Raw genomic sequence first — 18,758 nt, 5'->3', positions numbered from 1 at the left:
CGTGGTCCCTGGGTGGCCTGGTGGCCATCTAGAGAACTTCCTGAGAAGTCACCCATGGCCTTGGAGGAAGGCCCTGGTTCTTGGAACTCACCTGGACATGGAAGCATTGACAGTCAGAGCTGTGGGGTAGGGGTGTCTGAATCCTCCTGTCGTGATTGGGTACACTGGTTGACCTTGCCTACAAAGAAGGGGTACAAAGTAAGAGACTTGAAACAAGGGTGGGGGTGGGGACAAGAAAAAGAAGAAAAGGGAAAAGTTCTCTCTGCACAGTAAGCTTTATTCTCATTTGATCAGAACAAAAATCTTGGGGATTGTACAGGAAGGATCAAAGGGAAGAAACACAGAACAATTTGAATGCCATAAATCTGATAGGAATGGCTAATTAAATTTTATAACCTCTGCTTATGTCAATAGAGACCCTCTCCCCAAGCTGAAACTAGGTGTTTTGTTGTAATAATTAAAGGCGAAGTCTCGCTTGCTTTAATGGAGCCATCACACTAATTGAGGGCTACACATCCAAAGGAAAACAATAATGAATGTAAATTTATACCAAAATAAAGTACAGTGAATCAAAGGACTTCAGTTGCGCTTTGGGCCTCTTTCGGTATTTAGATCTCGGTGAGAAAACATTAAATTAACAGAGCTTAATTTGTAGCCTTTTGTCAAATTAACAAGTGTTGACAAGAGTTACCGGGGGGAGAGTCCCCAAGAAGAATTGTGGGTAACCAATAGACAATCACACCTCATTACAATAATTAAAAAATACAGCAACATGCAAAATAGCATCCTCATGAAAGACACACAACTTTTTCTGACAGAGGGTTGTCTGAGTTGGCTATTCCTTTTTATCTAGCCTTCAAATATCTCCCCATCAGCTGAATGGGGCAAATGATCACTGAGAACTATTTGAGGGTTGGCCCCATCTATTTAGAAGAAATGGGTCACAAGCTCATGTTCCTGTCTACCCTCCCAATAAAAATAAGGCGAGACAAAGAAACAGAAACTACACCCAGGGTTGGTATTTGGTATAGCTACTACATAATGCAATCTGTTTTATTTAAAAAAAAAAAACAAAAACAAAAACAAACAAACCAAAAAAAAAAAAAAAATACAGGTAGAATTGTGGGGTAAGCCACTCCAAAATGTTATATTCCTTAAGGCTTTGTAAGGCCATCTTCCCTAAGGCTCAAACCTGAGTTTTACCAGGATTTATTCCTTTTAGCATTCAATGTATTGTCCTGTGTTGTTCAGATCACTGACAAACAAGGAGAAATATATCCACAGAAACAAGCACGAAACACATATTACACACGTGCTCATGCAAAAACACACATACACACAACCCGCCACAGTGTGCTAATGCATCAAAGGCCTTTCTACTCTGAATTTAAAACACAGTTTTTTTAAGTTGCAAAAGACAGTCAAATAATCTGGCACTGCCAGGAACTAGGACTGATGCTTACGAAGGCCCCACATGCTACAGTGACAGTTCCAACTGCCCCATTCCCACTGTTCACAGTCATTCAACATGCAAAGACTCTCAGAGAAATGCTGATTCAGTCCCAAGGAGCTTCTCAACAGACAAAACTTTCCACTGCTGTTGTCAACCTTGGAAGTAATGCTCAGCATGAGGTGGGGTGTCCTGGAATCATATGAGAACATGCCCTAATCCCAACCCCGGATTTCAAAACAAGGCAGTTCTTGTTCCCGCTTCTGTGCCCTCAAATATGTAACACCTAAAAGGGAGGACTCGGCAGCCTCACCCCAATGACATGATTGCAGTTTGGGCAGCCAACAGCAGAAAGGCCATGATCTGCTTCATTGGGTGGAAGTCCCAGGAGTCTTCTGCAATTCATAAAGGATCTTCAGGGCACCTCTGTCCACAGAGACTTTGGGGACCATGGTCTCGAAATGCTAAGTGCCAATAACTCTTTTCCTACAGAATCCATCTGAATGGCTATGGATTTGCCTGTATTCCCACAGGACACCTCAGCAACACCTTTCCTGTGCCCTCCCACAGCCCCCTCCCCAACCCTGGCTTCTAACACACACATACACACACACACACACGCACGCACGCACAGAATAAATAATAAGCATGCCCGTGTAAGAAACAAAAAGGAAATTAAAAAATGGAACTCCTTACTGTGGTACTAACCATCCTAGCGGATGGGGGATTTGTCCTACGGTGCCAGGCGATAGCGGGTAATACGGGGATATATCTGGAGGGTGCGGAGGCCGTGGGATTCCTGAGGGAAGAAGCAGCATTTTAGGAACAAAGGAGGGAGAGAAGGAAAGAGCAACTCGTTAGGGGATGGGAACAGGGAAAGAGGAGGAAGAGAGGCATCTCTTCTGGAATCCTAACACAAGGTTCATTTGTGATTATAAATCCTAAGAGTTGTTGGTAGGTTTCAGCTCATTTTCCCTTAGCCTCAGTTTGAAAAATTAGTTTATCTCCTTCTAAATGGACTGGGATAGTGGGTAGACTCAGATATATGCCATCTTGGGTCTTTCTGCCTCACGTGACTGGTGTGATTGTTTCAAGTTTAAAAGAAACAACCTCAAAAAGGCTCGGCAGCTGGTGGGGAATGAAGCAATGGTAATCCCTGTTGCTCTTACAACACGGGCCCTTCGAACTGCGGAGTTTCATGCCTTATCTGCACGAAAGTTACTCCCCTGATTTCCAACAGACTTTTTGAGCTGTGCCATTCAAAAGGTTACTACCCTTGCTTTTTATCAAAAATGGTGACACCTCTAAAATATCTCCGCCTTTATTTGGATGAGCTGGAGAAACTGATCAAATGCCATGTGGCATCCTATCCAAGGTAGAACCAGAGCTGAACAGACAAGGAGGTGTTGGAGGCTTGTGTACTCACTCCATTCTGCAACTTCATCCGCTAGGGGACAGAGTCACCTGTGGGGATTAAGCCCATCTGCTGAATGGGCACCTTGTGCGTTGCAGGGGCTAAGAGCTTCACAAGGCACACATGAGGGGATTCTGCAAGTACGTGCCACCGCGTGCCTGCCAGTTCCACAGGAGCACATCCTGCAGACGACTCTGACAGAGAAGAACTGATCTGTGCCGTTGAAGTGGGAGGCAAAAGGCACAATACCACAGAATTAAAACAGAGTAAAGGAGGGAACGGACTGCATGTTCGTGGATGAAAACGACTTCATTTTTTAAAAAATTCATTCAGGAAGCTTTTAATCGGTAAATTAAGTCTCCCTGGGTGACATTTTCATGCAGACATTGCTTTCTCTCTATTACAAAAACCAAACAGATTAGCTGGGCTTGGACCCTACACCGAGCCATTTGCACACTTGAAAGAATGTTCGCAGAGGAAAAGTAAACAGTCCACAGACGTTAATCATATGTTTTACGATAACCATTTAAAAGCTATTCCCTGTACTACCATTATTTAAATGAGACGCTGACGCTGCCATTCACTGGTGGAGCCTGGGGCTGGCTGGAGGAGGCCGCCAGGCATCCAAGCACCAGGCTCAGTCCTGCACCAGCACAAAGGGGCTCAGAGACCAGTAAAACTCAGCTCATGTGTGGCTTCTTTCAGGGGCAGTGAAGGCCGCCTAACCAGGCAGCCTACCTACCCCAGCACTACCAATCCCCTCTAACGAAGTGATGCGTGATCACCGACTTAAAACCATCCTTCCAGTTACTGAGCTGGGAAGGGAAACGCCTACCAACATACTGGGTAGCCTGAAAGACACACACTAAGCTTACCTGTTCTTCCAAGACCACCCCACCAGGAGCTGGGGCTGCCTGCCTGATTTAGATCTTGTTGAAGGAGAACTAAAAGTAACTCCACCTTCTCTCCTTCTCCCCTTTGGGAAAAAAGCAGTCAATGAACGACTGGGATAAAAAGGGGATGCTGGGTTGGGTGTGGTGGCTCATGCCTGTAATCCCAGCACTTTGGGAGGCCGAGGTGGTCAAAAGTTCGAGACCAGCCTGGCCAACATGGTGAAACACTGTCCCTACTAAAAATACAAAAATTAGCTGGGTATGGTGGCACATGCCTGTAGTCCCAGCTACTTGGGAGGCTCAGGCAGGAGAATTGTTTAAAACTGGGAGGCAGAGGTCGCAGGGAGCCAAAATCGCTCCATGGCACTCCAGCCTGGATGTCAGACCAAGACTCTGTTTCAAAACAACAACAACAACCGCAACAAAAGGGACACTGAAAAGCATGGCAACTTCTCCCAGACACCCATTGGTTATTCTATGAAGAAATGAAGCAACCTGCCTGGGCTTCAGTATTCACATCTGTAAAATGGGCTCAACAATACCTAGAATATTGTAGGCGACAAAGAAGTTAAATAAATTAGCAAAGAAAATGCAGAATCCAGTGATGTGGCTTTTTGAGGCTATACCAACAAGCCATTGTCAAGTAGTGACTGGAGCCTCTTAGCCAGCGAGGGAGCTGAGGTTTGCAAAGTCATGCTGTCACATCTTCCCAGGAAGCTGAAGAGGAACCCAAGAAATGCCTTCAATATGATTCCTGCATCCACGTCTGTCTGCAGCTCTTAAGAGTTAAAAGCCACTCCTGAAACATACTGAGGACTCAGAGCTGGGTTCCCAAGACAGCCCCTTCAAGGGTACTGGAAGCCATGAAGAGATATTTAACACTGCAAATGAACTTCTCCAAAGGGAGTGGAAAACCACTCCCATACCAGGCCTCAATCACCCCAAAGAGCTTCCTTTTCAACACCCAGAAAAGCAACAGGGGCCCCCCCACCACCGTTCCCACGCAGTCCCCTACTGTTCCGCCCCTGGGGTTCCTGTGGAGGCCTCAACAGGTTCCCCAGAACCCCAGGACCAGCACTCTACCTTGGCTCCCAAGCCCACAGCCTACCTGTTTTGGGGTCTACGTCGGCTGGTAAGTGTGGAGGTGGGTTTCCCGGGGTGAAGTGTTCATTGCTGTACGTGATAAGAGGCGTGAGGGGGTGGACATGGTGAGGGTGCTGCACCACTGGCACTTTGTTCGACTGTGGGGAGGAGAACAGAGAAAGACACCATCAAGCCGGTTCCGGCAGCCCAGGTCTTCAGAGCACCGGGCCCGTGGGTTCCCCTGACTGCAGCCTCCCACCTGGATTTTCTAAGATGCACTCAATGCTGCCCGTCCCATACTCTCCCGAGTCCAAATAAATAGATGGTTGTAAGACAGCTCTCTGGGTGGGTCTGCTTTAGTTTTTATTTCCCCACTAAGCCTGGCTTTTAAAATACCTTCTCCATCCCTACCCCATTATGGAGCCCAAGAGTCTGCACTTTTCCCGTCTGCAGGTGAGTTGGAAGCGGGGACTTTAATCTCCCATGCCTACTGCGTTTCCGCATGTGGTGGGGACCTCCTACCCCAAGGCCCCACCTCCAGGAGGCAGGCAGGCTGCACAGGGGACCATCTAGGAAAACCACCACTTAAAAGAAACCGGCCGGGCCCAAATCCCACCCAGCCAGCCTCCTTAGCCACCCCCCCACAGCTCCTATCCCCTCCCTGCCCTTAGAAACAGCGGGCATGCTACAGTCCTTCTCAGACAGTATGGACACAAAGCCCCACTCGTGGTTTGGGTGGGAGTGTGAACTTTACCAGAAAGCTCTAAACTGCCTGGCAATCACCTGCATATTCTATGCAGATTACAGCAGCCCTGATTCATTAGGAATTTCATTAGAAAGTCATCTGGGAATGCTAATACATTAACTGGATGATGAGGAATTGGGCTAATAAAAGGTACGCATTTTAGAAATGGGCAGTTCTAGAAAACAAAGTACAGGCATTTTTATGTTTGGGAAAGGTGGGTCAGTGGAGAGAAGCAGAGGGCAGGGTGGGGGGAAGAAAAGCATTTAAAAAATGTTTCTAGTTGCCAGACCCAGGCTTTCCCAAATTATTCTCCTCCTCTTTCCCCCACCTCCTGCTCAGTCCACCCCTCCCCACTCCACTACACTGTGCTGTAACTTAGCCCAGCAAGATCACAAAGAAAAAATTAAGCTGAAACAAGCGAACTACTGGGCCATTTACGGAGAGTAATCCAATTGCAAAAAACCCTATTCCCCATAGAGGATTTTCACTAAAATCCTACAACAGGGACATTTAACCAGATTAGGTACCAGCGAAGATAAAGAGGCAAGTATTAGATGATGAATGGATTAGAGTCAAGTTTCATTTCAGAACGTGTCTTCATTTCCTTTTATTACTTTTAGGAAGGCACAACTTGCATTAACATCAAGGAAAAGGAATTGCATTAAAAGAAAAGAAGGAAGGTTCTAGTGCTGCCCACTAGCGCCTGTTGAGTTCAGGGATCACTAAGCAGTTAGTTCTCTTTACTGGTTCTCTTCCTGTCCATTTTTTTTTTTTTTTTTAAATAGGTGAGGAAGGAATGTAATATAGGAACAGCATTTCTTACCACAGGTAATTGAGGGGGAAAGCGTCTTTTAAAAAGTGCTTTTAACTTTTTTGTGGTTATGTGTGGAAAGAAAAATAAGGCCTTCTCTCTAGATGCCCCAGAAAAAAACTGCAGAAAAAGAAGTCAACGCTTCCAACAGCCTGGTTTACCAATTCCTATGTATAACTGGCCTCTTGGAGAAAGGGGAGATCATGTCCAGATGACATGATCTGTTTACAGTAAAGAAGCACAAATCCCACAGCCATGTTCTAAGCAGGACTAAGGGGAGATGTGGGGAAAACCCTCTTTCTCTACTTTACAACAAAAGAGGAAGACAGCATTTGGGCAATAATGGAATTGACTGAACATAAGATTTAAAAATTAAGCCTCCATCTTCTTAGATATACATATGAAGGCGATTCCAACAAAAGGTTCTATCCCCCTGTGTTCTGGCTACCAACACCTCTCCCAGTATTATGTTGCACGCCTGAGCCTAGCCAACTAGTGTTTTTGCTTATAGGAGCTTTGTGTTATATGCTACCATTTTGCAATCAAAGCAAGTAAGTTAAAAGCCACCAAAGCAGAGGGAGCTTTGGAAACCAGAAACACTTCCACAGAAGGGGCAGCCATGAAGGGCTGGGCAGGCCAGGGCCAGGGTGAAGGGCTGCTACCTCATGGCCAGTGCTGGCACCTCATGGACAGACACTAAGGATTCCTTAAGAAGAACATTTGCTCAGCACAACTTGAGAAATAAGGAACAAGGAAGCTCCCACACTGTGTGCTGAGGTGGGGAGGGAAAAGAGAAAAGGAGAGGAAAGGAGGGAAAGAGACAGACACGGACAAAGTGGAGACCTTTGGAGGCAAGGCTGTTGCTGCCTTCCAGAAGTTTTCTCTTTAGTTGGAAAGATACATACCCGCTGACATGAAAGAAAGCAGACCAGCTCCAGACAGTTGAAAGTGAGTGTGAAAAAACACCAGGGCCAGTGGGGAGAACCACCCACAGCCCAGAGAAGGGAAGATGATCACTCAGGGGTGGAAGGACTGATCAACTACCACGGGAGGACCACCATCAGCCATGAGAAGCAGCACATGGGAGAAGAAGGGGCTAGTGGTGGGCATCAGAACCAGCAGCAGTTAGCCCCGAGTCAAGCATCTCCCAGGATGCTTCCCACTCACTCAGATTCCCCAATCCTAGGAAATCTCTCAGTAGGCCCTGATTCATTCACAGTGGGTCTGGACTCAGGACCCAAGCATGTTGGGCCTGCTTCCTGGGTGTTGTGGGTGGTTCTTGTGTTCAGCCATGAGGACCACATGCACACAGGCAAGCACAGAGGTAAAGAGCCATGAGTTCTGATGAGGAATCAAGTCCTAGTTCTTAAGGAACCCAGGAAAAGCCTTAGCACATAACCTAGCACATAAGTTTGTTATTTATTATCTATTACAGTGGTTTATTAGTAATGTTATTTTTACTGTTAAGAAGAAGCCGTCCAGATGACATGATCTGTTTACAGTAAAGAAGCACAAATCCCACAGCCATGTTCTAAGCAGGACTAAGGGGAGATGTGGGGAAAACCCTCTTTCTCTACTTTACAACAAAAGAGGAAGACAGCATTTGGGCAATAATGGAGTTCACTGAGTGTAAGATTTAAAAATTAAGTCTCCATCTTCTTAGATATACATATGAAGGCGATTCCAACAAAAGGTTCTATCCCCCTGTGTTCTGGCTACCAACACCTCTCCCAGTATTATGTTGCACACCTGAGCCTAGCCAACTAGTTTTTTCCTGTTCAGTCAAAACTATATCATGGGGGTGGGGATGGGGTGGAGGGGGTGGTAGGGAATTGGAAGCTTTAGGTGCTGCCAGGCTTTAGGGGAAAAAAATGGGACCTGTACTAGGACTAGCCCTACTCCTTTCTGACCTCAACTGCATGCCAGGCAGGTCCCTGTGAAAGAACAGAACTTCCTCTCTGTCCAAGCTCATGGGTTCCCTTGCAAGAGAGGAGAACTCTGTGGTCATACCTGCCAAAGCCAGGGACTACCTGCCACTCCATCCAACCTCCCTCTACCTGGAATCCTCTATGATGGAAGGATTTTCTTCTTGCAAATGCCTATGTCTCTCTGGCCTCAGACCCCAGAACACTTTCTTCCTACATCACACGATGCCCATTGCTGGGGGTGTGTGTGCACCCAACCTAAGTTCCTTAGGGACAAGGACTATGTCTTCTAGAACTCTGTGTCCTCCCAAGTGACCAGCCTGTGGTATGGAGAGCACATTCTCCTAAACTGCATAAGAACCACCAAATTGCAACTGCAAGCATTTGAAGGGAAAGACAAAGCCAATCACAGATTCACTTCAAGTAAATGGCGGCGCTCTTTAAATGTAGTCTCCTTAGAATCACAGAACAGAACGTAGTGGTCCTTCCAGACCATCCAGTTCAATACTCTTGCAGACACTATCTCAATTACAACTGTGCCCTTAAAAGGGTTTTAGGGGCAACTGGCAATGCACACCGTGATTCAAGAACTGAATTCAAGGAATACCCAGATTTTAATTCTTCCTTACCAGGTTGGCTGTGTGACCTCTCTCAAGACTTCCTTTCTGTCTCTGTCAACTCCGGATGAGAATCATGTCTACCTCGCAGGGTTGTGAAAACTGAACGAGAACTTGCATGTAAAGTATTTAGCACAGTGACAGGCACAAGCTAAATGTGCAATACAAAGATGCTTTGAAAATGCAATCCGATGAATACTAATGATGACGCAGTTCACTATGCCTCTAGCTTCTTCTGATTTAATTCATGGAGCGAGGGGGACACACAGCCACGACTCCACTCCTGATTTCAAAGGTAAGGATGTTTGTTTATGGGGCAAGATCGTTCTAGATGATTAGTGGCACTTTCCTCAGGCACATACCCTTCTTCAAAATGAGGTGTTTAATTAATCCATATATTTTAATATCTCTTGTGAGAAGAGTCATCATTTCACTATGCCAATAAATGAGATTGCCACAGAGGAGCTGAAAGTTAAACAACAACAACAAAAAAAGGCAGGTGGAGATGATCATGGTCCCTTCCAGATCAGGGCAAGGGCTTTTAAGTAAGAGCTGTCACAAATGAAACACAAAAGAATCCAAATAGAAAGATGCCCCTTGGACATTCTCCTTCTCTTTGAACACCTCCCACTTCTCTAACGAGGTCTTTAAGAATTGTGTTCAAAATCGCACCACCCTAAGAAAATTCAGATGTGAAAAGTAACTTGGTTGCAACATAAACAACCTTCCAGAAATGTATTCATGGCAACTAAATTAGCAGCAACTATCCATGCTGGGGGTGCTGGTGGGCTCATTAGCCTGCAGTACTTATTCCCTCCCCTTTTTCTCTCTTTATAAACAGAGCCCAATGTGCAAGGAGGCCAGGTGCCTTTTTGGGAACTATTTTACCTAAATACATCTTCAAAACTACATGGGGATACAAAGTCATTACGACCAGTGACAGCGAACCAACGTTCAAGGTCATGGTAGTGATGGTCAAGCAGAGCTGTGTGAAGAGCCTGCGCTGCTGTACTGAACTCTGAAAACATGATGAAAACGACTCTCTGAGCCACAAAAACAGCAAACACTCATATACGAATAACTCACATAATTTCAAAACGATTATACCATAGCTGCCGAAGTCACACCACCACCATCAGCTTAGAACACCTTTTCTAGATGAAATGAGGGTAGGATGGGGATCGACCGGTTGCTACCCCTGAAGCACTACCATCCACACCAGCACAGCTCAGGGTGGCCACTGTTCAATGGTGCCTTGGGCTCTGTGTCTGTGTGCCTCTGTGCTGAGTTCATGGCGTGCTTTATTCTAGGAAATCCTCACAACGAGCCTATGAAGTAGTCGGCATTTGTTATCAGTTCCACGCAGTAGGTAAAGACATTTTTTTCCCAGGTTACATGCCTTGAGAGAGTGGTGTTTCTAAGCTCTGCAGCCTCACCTGCCTGCCTCCACCACCCCACTTCTGCACTGTCCCAGTCTGCAGAAACTGGCATTACTGGGATGGGGTTAATTGCTGTGTTCTTTTTTTTTTTTTTTTTTTTTTTTGAGACGGAGTCTCGCTCTGTCGCCCAGGCTGGAGTGCAGTGGCCGGATCTCGGCTCACTGCAAGCTCCGCCTCCCGGGTTCACGCCATTCTCCTGCCTCAGCCTCCTAAGTAGCTGGGACTACAGGCGCCCGCCACCTCGCCCGATGCACCCAATGAGATCAGCCTGGGCCAACCTTCCCATTGAACACAGCTGCTTCAGGACTCTCGGTGGGATCTGTCCTCAAACTCCCACCTACCAATCGCTGCATCCTAGACCACTTTCGGCAGATATTACCCCCAAAACCCAAATTAGGAGGAGCTCAGGGTTCCCTGCCTTAGCCAGGCATACCCTTGCCACAGGGCATTGAGTAATTTTAGCAGGGATTTTTACACATGTGGCTGATTATGGGAAGAGGACTGGGGATGCAGGGGATAATACAGACATTTAATAGGATGTTTCTGCTTCTCAAATACAAACACGCAATGTATCGGCCCAGCAGGATTCAGACGATAAAAAACACTTTACGTGGTCAGTCCTGGGCTGACAAGAACCTAAAGAAAAAGGCCACCAAAAAACCGAGTCATTAAAGGAAGTAAACAGTATCTATTTAAAAGGCACCAAAATCCTCATCTGACTTTAAATCATTCAGGGCTTTATGCTTTCTACCTGGAGAAATCGCTATTTCGCGAAGCCAAGCTTTCCTCTGTCTGGTTCCTTAGGTTCCATGGGTTTTCAGCACTGAATAGTTAAATTATAAAGAAAAGGTCTTTTAACAGCCCTCAAGGCATACAAAGCCCTTCTACCCAAAGTATTCATCGTATTCATCGACTACAGTGGGGGGAAATGGGGAGGGGGAGGAGCCCCTGTGGCTGACCTTTGACCTTTCAAGAACCGTTAAGCATAGCCCTCTGCAACTTGGCCATGCCACCCTCATCGCCAAGCGCCCACACACCCATCCAGACGCTGTTCTTCATTTGGAACCTGGCAAGTGAAAGATTGATTAAGGCACTTCTAAGATCCCTCTGCTTAGTCCCCCCTCACCCCGACCCCACAAGCCTCTATAACTGTGGGCAACCTAGAGGGAATGAAAGCTCGCCATTCACCTCCACAACCTATTAATCAACAGATGCTGAAAACAAATAGAGCCATTGCTGGCCCTGGTGTCTCCCTTGGCCCTCCTCTTCAATACGCCCCTATTGCTGCCTCTTTCTGCAGGAGGAAAATGGGGCCAGAAAGTGCCTTTAGGAGCTCCGCACAATAAAACTAAAGCAACAGAGGAGCATTTATCAGCCTTTTCCCCTCCTCAGGGTGGGCATGGAAGGTCTTTGGGGGTCTTCACTTACCAGCCCTCCCAGGGGCTGAAATCAGCATGAGGAAGGGACACTATTCACTCCAGGTTTACATTTAAAAATGGGTTTATAGTCCACCTCTATGTATTTTTCCAGATGCCGTTTGCTATAGCTGCAGCAAGACCAATGGCAACAGCTGAAACGTTCATAAAAATTTCACGTCACTGAAGCTGTGGCAAGCTGGGGAAGAGGACAGGTTGGGGACACAACGAAGGAAGGACTGTTTCTTATCTATCAACCACCCTTTGGCAACTCAGCCAAGGTAACCCTCCTGTCCCCAACAACCTATGACCCCAGCAGTTAGGAACTCTTTCTGCTGATGGGATGGTCACAGGAGACACAGCCAGTGCAATCTGGGCCCAGCCCTGCATGGACAGTCCCATCCCAACCCAACAGGCCAACACTTGCTTTTGCATCCTGCAAACCTCTTATATATACAACAGAAAAAAAACAGCAGTCATGACTTCCTCCCGTGGCCCCAAATGGGTGAGCTTCCTCAGAGCATTTTACCCTGGCCCGTGCCCCTCTCCCTTGCAGCTAGACAGGACCCATCCCGTGCCGTGGCCGGGGCCCTTTCTTAGTTGAATGTTGCTCCTTTCTGTTTAAGGCCTTGCTCCCAGCTAATGGTGGATTGTTTCCCTGGACAAGACTTCTATTGATAGCTACAGCACTGCCTGTTGGAAATAATAAATAAAAGACAGAAGGTTTCACAGGGTTCGAGTTTTACTTGAAGAAACAAGGTGGTAAGAGAAAAGAGATCTGCCTGTGAGATGCAGAAAAGCGAAGCCCACCCTGCCAGCCACAGCACACAGCCTGCATCATCCGGCTGGGCTGCTGCAGAACCTACGCCCGCAGGCTGCAGAGTTAGAGCGTCAGAGCATCTCCAACCCCTGAGAGCCTCCCAGGAAGGGTGCTGCTTATTTGTTTTGTAAATTATCAATGGCTGGCTTTTATTTCTCTTTCTCTCTCTCTCTCTCTCTCTCTCTCTCTCTCTCTCTGGAATCAAATCCATTTAGACAGCAAGAGGAGGAAGAGAGGCGATTCTCCCTGCCGTCTGTGAAATTTTGCCGACTCATAGTTTCTCATGGATTCACACAGGCATTAAAATTCTCCTTGCTGGGAAATGACTGAACAGAGCAAGCAGGGAGAGGAGAAACGTGCAGTCAGTTTTCATCCAAATTCTCACACACACACATGCAAATACCTAGAACAAACTCGATCACTTCAAGTCCTTGACCTTTTTTGGGGGTAGCCCTTTCTATATGATAACCACCCAGCTAGTAACACACCAAACAGACTGCCAAACGTGAAGGCTCGAGAGGACCAAGTTCAACTCTCAAAGACCTTTTCTCAATCCTCGAAAGGAGGATGGAAGGGCTGGGGGGTGAGAGGTGGTGGGTGGGCTGGAGGTGTTGGGATGGAGGAATAGAGGAACATTCGAACCTGGAAAATAAAGATGTGCACCAGCTGCTTGGCTTTGTGAAGACCGCAGCCAAGCCCTGACCCAGCAAAGCTGTGCATTCACAGGCTCTTGAACAATTACTTCCAGTTAAGTTCATTAAACATAATTTATTTCCACTCATTCTCATTTATTTTCCAATTAAAAAGAAAACATCCCATTGTGCCTCCCCTAGCCAACCTTTAAAACACTTGCAAGTTTACTTCTTAGCCCACCCGGTCCAGGCTCGCCCCTGATCAGCGAGTTTCCAGGGTTTTCTTCCTGCCTGCCTCTGCCTCCCTCCGGCAGCGTCACAAAATTCTCAACCTGGAGGTCAGTGAGGGGGCGCGACAGGCACAACGGGGCCCTCTGTCCTAATCCTCCACCAGGTCTCAGGGATGAAGAACCAGTCACTTCACCCCTAAGTAATTTCCCAGGAATCTGCAACCTCCACCCTCCCACCAAATATTTCTCTACTACTTGGGTATTAAATGATTAGCGTTAACATAATCAATCTTGTTAAGTGTCCGAATTTGCAGAGAATGTTTGGGAATTGGGTAAGAGAGTACAGCTGTTTCTAGGAGAGCGGATCTTCAAAACCGAGCCAGAAATAAATCGAACCTATCCCAAATGAAGAAATCCAAAAGCTCAAATTCAAAACAACTTTTAACAAATAATAATGATTTCCAGAACACCCCCTCGTCACCAAACACAACAACCCCAAATCTAGAGATTCCTAAATATAATGGAAAGGAAATCACCAATTTTGACTTAGAGCAAATTTTAAGAGCATAATGGTTATTACATCCTGAGGAATTAAAGAAAGAGTGAACAAAATCTGACACCGACTTTCTAATTTATTTACAAGGAACAGCTGCATAAAAAGCTCTTTTGTTTTTCTTGTATACCCTGTGCCTAACTTTCCAATCTCAGTCTTATTTGAAAATCATGCCTACTCCATGGAGTCTGAGAAAAGCTCAAGAAACAGCTTTTTTCCTTCGCTGATCAGGTAAATTTTCCCCATAGAAAAGAGGAGGTAACCCAAGAGGAAGAATGAACGTTTCCACTCGTGTGGCTCAACAAATACAAATGCCCAAACCCTGGGATTCAGCAAAGACCAACGGAAAGGAAGACGAACACAAAGGCAGAACTGCATTGTTCTGTTCTATCCTGCCTTGTTAGTATCCCAAACATGGGCATCCTTTAACGGGCATCTGCAGTCAGAATAAATAACACGCATGAAAATGACGCCGAGTCACCATGGGACGAAGAGGGTAAACACAATTGCTGTCCCTCCGATCTCCAGTTGATGTGTTGCAAGTTTAGGGAACGAGGGAGTGACCCAGGCAAAGTTGAATTTTTTCAAAAATCCTCAAATGTGTGCAGAAGTATGTAATCTGGAGGGCATGTCAGGATTTCATCACATTCCAAAATATTGCAGAAGGAAAGAATTCTATTACACAGCTCAGCCAGGTCCCCAACAACCCCAAACCACAAAGGGGAGGTTTCCCTAAGAATACAAGGTTTCAGGCTCTGCTGCTTCCAGAAAATGCCGATGCAGCAGCCTGTTGTGACTATACAGAGATCATAATATCTGTATCACCGGAGTCGGGAATTTACATTTTCAAAGAACTCCCTTCTCATAAGACATCAAGAATAGTGGTTTACTCCTACCAAGCCAACAGGACCACTATTAAGTAACACAGGTAATTTAAGAAAACTAGGGTCTAGAACCTCAAGATGGGAGACTGTACCGGGTGTAATATTTGCAGTAACACAACGTACACATTTGCAACTCAGCCTCCACTCTCTTCCCCACCATTCCTGACAGTTTACACAATCCTAGACTGAACCAAAAAGTTGCACACAGCTAGAAAGGAAAACCAAGATTTACACCCATCGTTATTTTAGGCTCAACTAGAGAACTATCCATGATCTTGTGTTTTAATATGACACACAGAATTTAATTCATGATGTTGAAAATATAAACATAAGATTATGGTATATTTCATTCCTTCTCACCCCAAAATTGGATCGAAGAGCTTATCAACCACTGCAGATTATTTTTGTTTGGTCATACAATAACACCACAAATAATAAAAGTAATAATAAAAGTAATTAAGGAATTGCCTCCAAATTCAAGAGAATCCCCTTACAGCTTGTGGCAAAAAATAATCATTCAAGCTGGGCGCGGTGGCTCACACCTGTAATCCTAACACTTTGGGAAACCGAGACGGGCAGATCACCTGAGGTCAGAAGTTCAAGACCAGCCTGGCCAACATGTTGAAAACCCCTTCTCTACTAAAAATACAAAAATTAGCTGGGCGTGTTGGTGCATGCTTGTGATACCAGCTACTCAGGAGGCTGAGGCAGGGGAATTGTTTGAACCCGGGAGGCAAAGGTTGCGAAGGAGCCGAGATCTCGCCATTGCACTCCAGCCTGGGCGACAAGAGTGAAACTCCTTCTCAAAATAATAATAATAATAATAATAATAACAACTAAAAGAAAAGATATCAAGACACAGTTGAAGAGAGTATAATGGATCCTAAACCCCAAATTCATATTGCAAAAGGGCCTTCTCCCTAATCATTAACAGCACAATGAGCTGTCATCAGGCTCTTTTCCAAATCACATTTTAGATTAAGTTTACAAAACATACCACAAGCAAGACCATAGCCCTAAAAAGCCAGCATCTAAATCTGGAGATTGACAACTAAAGATGGAGCAACAGAAAGTTAGCATTAAATATGAAACCAAAATACACAGTTTACACAGCCCTGCTACTGTTAAAGCCTTATCGCTCAAAACTTTCAAGCTTTTAAAGTATGCTCCTCTATGAGGCAATGTCGTTTTCCTTCTCTCTCTTCCGATGGAGCCCACCCTGGTGGGTGAAGAAAAAAATTATTTGTTAGAAGAAATTCCAAACCGTACCACCCCTTCCCAGATTCCAGCTCACCCGTACTTGGGGAACAGGGTCTGCCTTACCATAGAAGTGTAAGGACTGTGATGAAAGTCAGACTTCTCTCCTCCCCATCTTTTTTTAACCCTTTCTCCCCCTCCCCAAAAAAACTGCTGTGAAAATGACTCAGAGAAAGGGCATAGCTTGAGTTGACCATTTATTGTTTTGTTTTTTCCTTCCCAAGATCTAAATTGGGGGGGGCATAGGTTTAATGGTCAATACCATAAGCATGGACATGAACACACACACATCCCCCCATATGCACACCCCATACACATACCACACACCCCACTACTCACCCAGCAATTCAAATTGAGGTGCCAACCGCCCAACTGCTGGAACAGAGAGACCCCGGAGGCTACTGCGCCTCCCTTACCACTCAAATCTTCCATTCCCACTAAAATTGTATCCCTAGGGTACATAACAGCCTTGGTTTTCCCTCTCTCCACCTCTAAAAAAACTTTCTTTGTACCTTCGAGATGGGACTGGGCCAGTTTTTTTTCTCCTCCCTTTCTGCTTTTCTCACTTTTCTTTTTCCTCCCAGCTTCCCCTCCCTTTAAAGCTTTCACTTAAAGAACTGAAAAAAAGCATCTAAAAAGATCGAAATGGCCCCAGATTCCTGGCCAAATAGGCTCAAAATGCTCAAAGTTGTCACTCATATTGCCTAGAATTATTTTGTTAATCCTTCCCCCTGCACACACATCCCTTAAAAAACCTTAAAAATAAAAAACAAAAAAATCCACTAATCATCTAGAGTTCAGCTGGTTGCAGATTTAATTTAAAAAAAAAAATTAAAAACTCCTTCTACTTTCTAATCTTTGCCACTACAGAATCTGTGAAGGAAGGGGGAAGGTCCATGTTCCCCAGCCAGCTCAGGGCACCTCAGCAAAGTCCCCTCCCTCACCCGTTACCTTGGGCAGCAGGGAGAGAGCTGCCGCTAAGAGTAGCAAAGAAATTACGGTCAGCCATGAGAGAAAATGATCAACCGAGAGTGCAGGAGGCAGGCACTTTATCTGCAAGATTGTCAAATCCCTCCAAACAAATTTCTTAGGGAGAGGGCTGCGATGGGAGAGGGGAGGGAGGAGGAATGGATATTTTCTTGTCACAGTGACACGGAAGTGACACTTTGCAGGGCCTTGCCTGCCCTGTATACACCCTCTCTTCCTTCCAGAGTAACAGAATGTGCCTGAAAGATTTTCAACTGGCCTCCCTGGAAGCAGAAGAAAGGAAGCTTCCTGGTCTCACTAGTATTCCAATAGTCAGAATGCTAACTCGCTTTTTCAACTGTTGAGTTTTGTGAGCTTTCCCCAGGAATAGAGAGAGAAAGAGAAAGAGAGAGAAGGAAGGGAAACGGCAGAGGGATGCAAAAGCTAGAGCTGAATCCCACAAACCCGACTTACTTTTCCTGGGGCTCTTATGGGATCCAGGGCCGGGTACATTTGTGTGGGTTTAACTTAACTTGAGTTGAGACACTCAGACATCACAGGCCAGAAATCGTCCTCTTTTACATGAAGGAGGGGAGTGTGGGAGGGTGGCCACTCAAGGAGGGATTACAGACAGAAAAAGTTGCAGGGGACAAAACTCATCCAGACCGCTTTTCTGGTCTTTTCCCACCCCAAGTGTTAAACCATTTCACCCTCTTCAAAAGCAAATACACAACTCCGATTTGCATACAGGTAAGAAAACACCCCTGCTGCCACACAGAATCCTGGACTTGTGTGGCTTGAGGCAAGATCAGTGGCAAAGATTTGGTTTCTTCCGGCGGCAGGACACCTAAGGTAGAGATGTTTTTAATTTACTGAACTGATTGCCCATCTGTTTATCTCCAAACCCACATCATGTTTTCATGATGTAGGTCTTTAAACAATCTGTTAATATACGGGACAAGTTAATCACCCTCGCCACTCCCCCACCAAAAAAATCAACAAAAACAAGGGCTGGGAGGGCTTAAAGATAACAAAAAAGTGGGAATTCTTCATTTTCTTCTTTTCTTCTTTTTTAAAATACTGCTCGGTGGCCTCTCTTTCTGGACTTATCTGGCCTTCCTGTGTAAGTGTCAGGCAGCAATCTTTAAGGCCCTTAATACCAAAACAAAACCCTGCCATTCCCTTTACATGGTGGTAACAAAAGCAATGAGCCTCCACTTCGACAAGTAAAAAGCCCCAACCACACAGCCCCCTAATTGCCTTCCCTCCCTCTATTCACGCGGACCACCACACTCCTGGCAGCTGCTTTTGTCACACACGCAATTTCTTAAGTAAACTGCAAGTTCTCTGCCGCTGATGGACAGCTCCCAATCATTCAGCAACAATAACTTATAAAGTGCGGCAAACAGGATGGGCAACTTTGACCAGGAATTTATTTTCTAGCTTTCTCAAAAGATTGAAAAAATAGGGGGGGAAAAAAAGGAAGCAGCAACATAAGCTAACTCATGCTAGACAGACCCCGTCTTCCTTAAAAAGTAAAGGGAAATTTCTTGAATGTCTTCAAACTAAAAATTGCTCCTAAGAAACTCTTTCCGGATATTTGCCATCCCATCGCACTATTCTG

The 18,758-nt window shown here is 45.6% G+C and overlaps 1 protein-coding gene across 50 annotated transcripts in view; it reads right to left on the bottom strand.

The window, feature by feature from the left end:
- Window positions 1-18,758, bottom strand: part of TCF7L2 (transcription factor 7 like 2) — a 219,728-nt gene that overhangs the window by 21,341 nt on the left and 179,629 nt on the right. For 41 of the 50 annotated variants that reach the window (XR_012094049.1, XM_073019359.1, XM_073019366.1 and 38 more), the window contains 3 exons: window positions 4,866-4,998; window positions 2,147-2,249; window positions 92-178 (listed from right to left, as the gene is read on the bottom strand). Coding sequence is in view for 49 of the 50 variants with exons in the window: in XM_073019359.1 (XP_072875460.1) it covers window positions 92-178; window positions 2,147-2,249; window positions 4,866-4,998 (323 nt within the window). In the remaining variant the exon portion in view is untranslated. The remainder of the gene's footprint in view (window positions 1-91; window positions 179-2,146; window positions 2,250-4,865; window positions 4,999-18,758) is intronic. The other 9 variants (XM_073019332.1, XM_073019335.1, XM_073019346.1 and 6 more) reach the window with 1 other exon arrangement.

The sequence above is a fragment of the Chlorocebus sabaeus genome, chromosome 9, assembly GCF_047675955.1.
Source record: "Chlorocebus sabaeus isolate Y175 chromosome 9, mChlSab1.0.hap1, whole genome shotgun sequence".
Taxonomy (NCBI): domain Eukaryota; kingdom Metazoa; phylum Chordata; class Mammalia; order Primates; family Cercopithecidae; genus Chlorocebus; species Chlorocebus sabaeus.
Note: the sequence above shows the minus strand (reverse complement) of the source record. Positions and strands in the feature narration are given on the sequence as shown.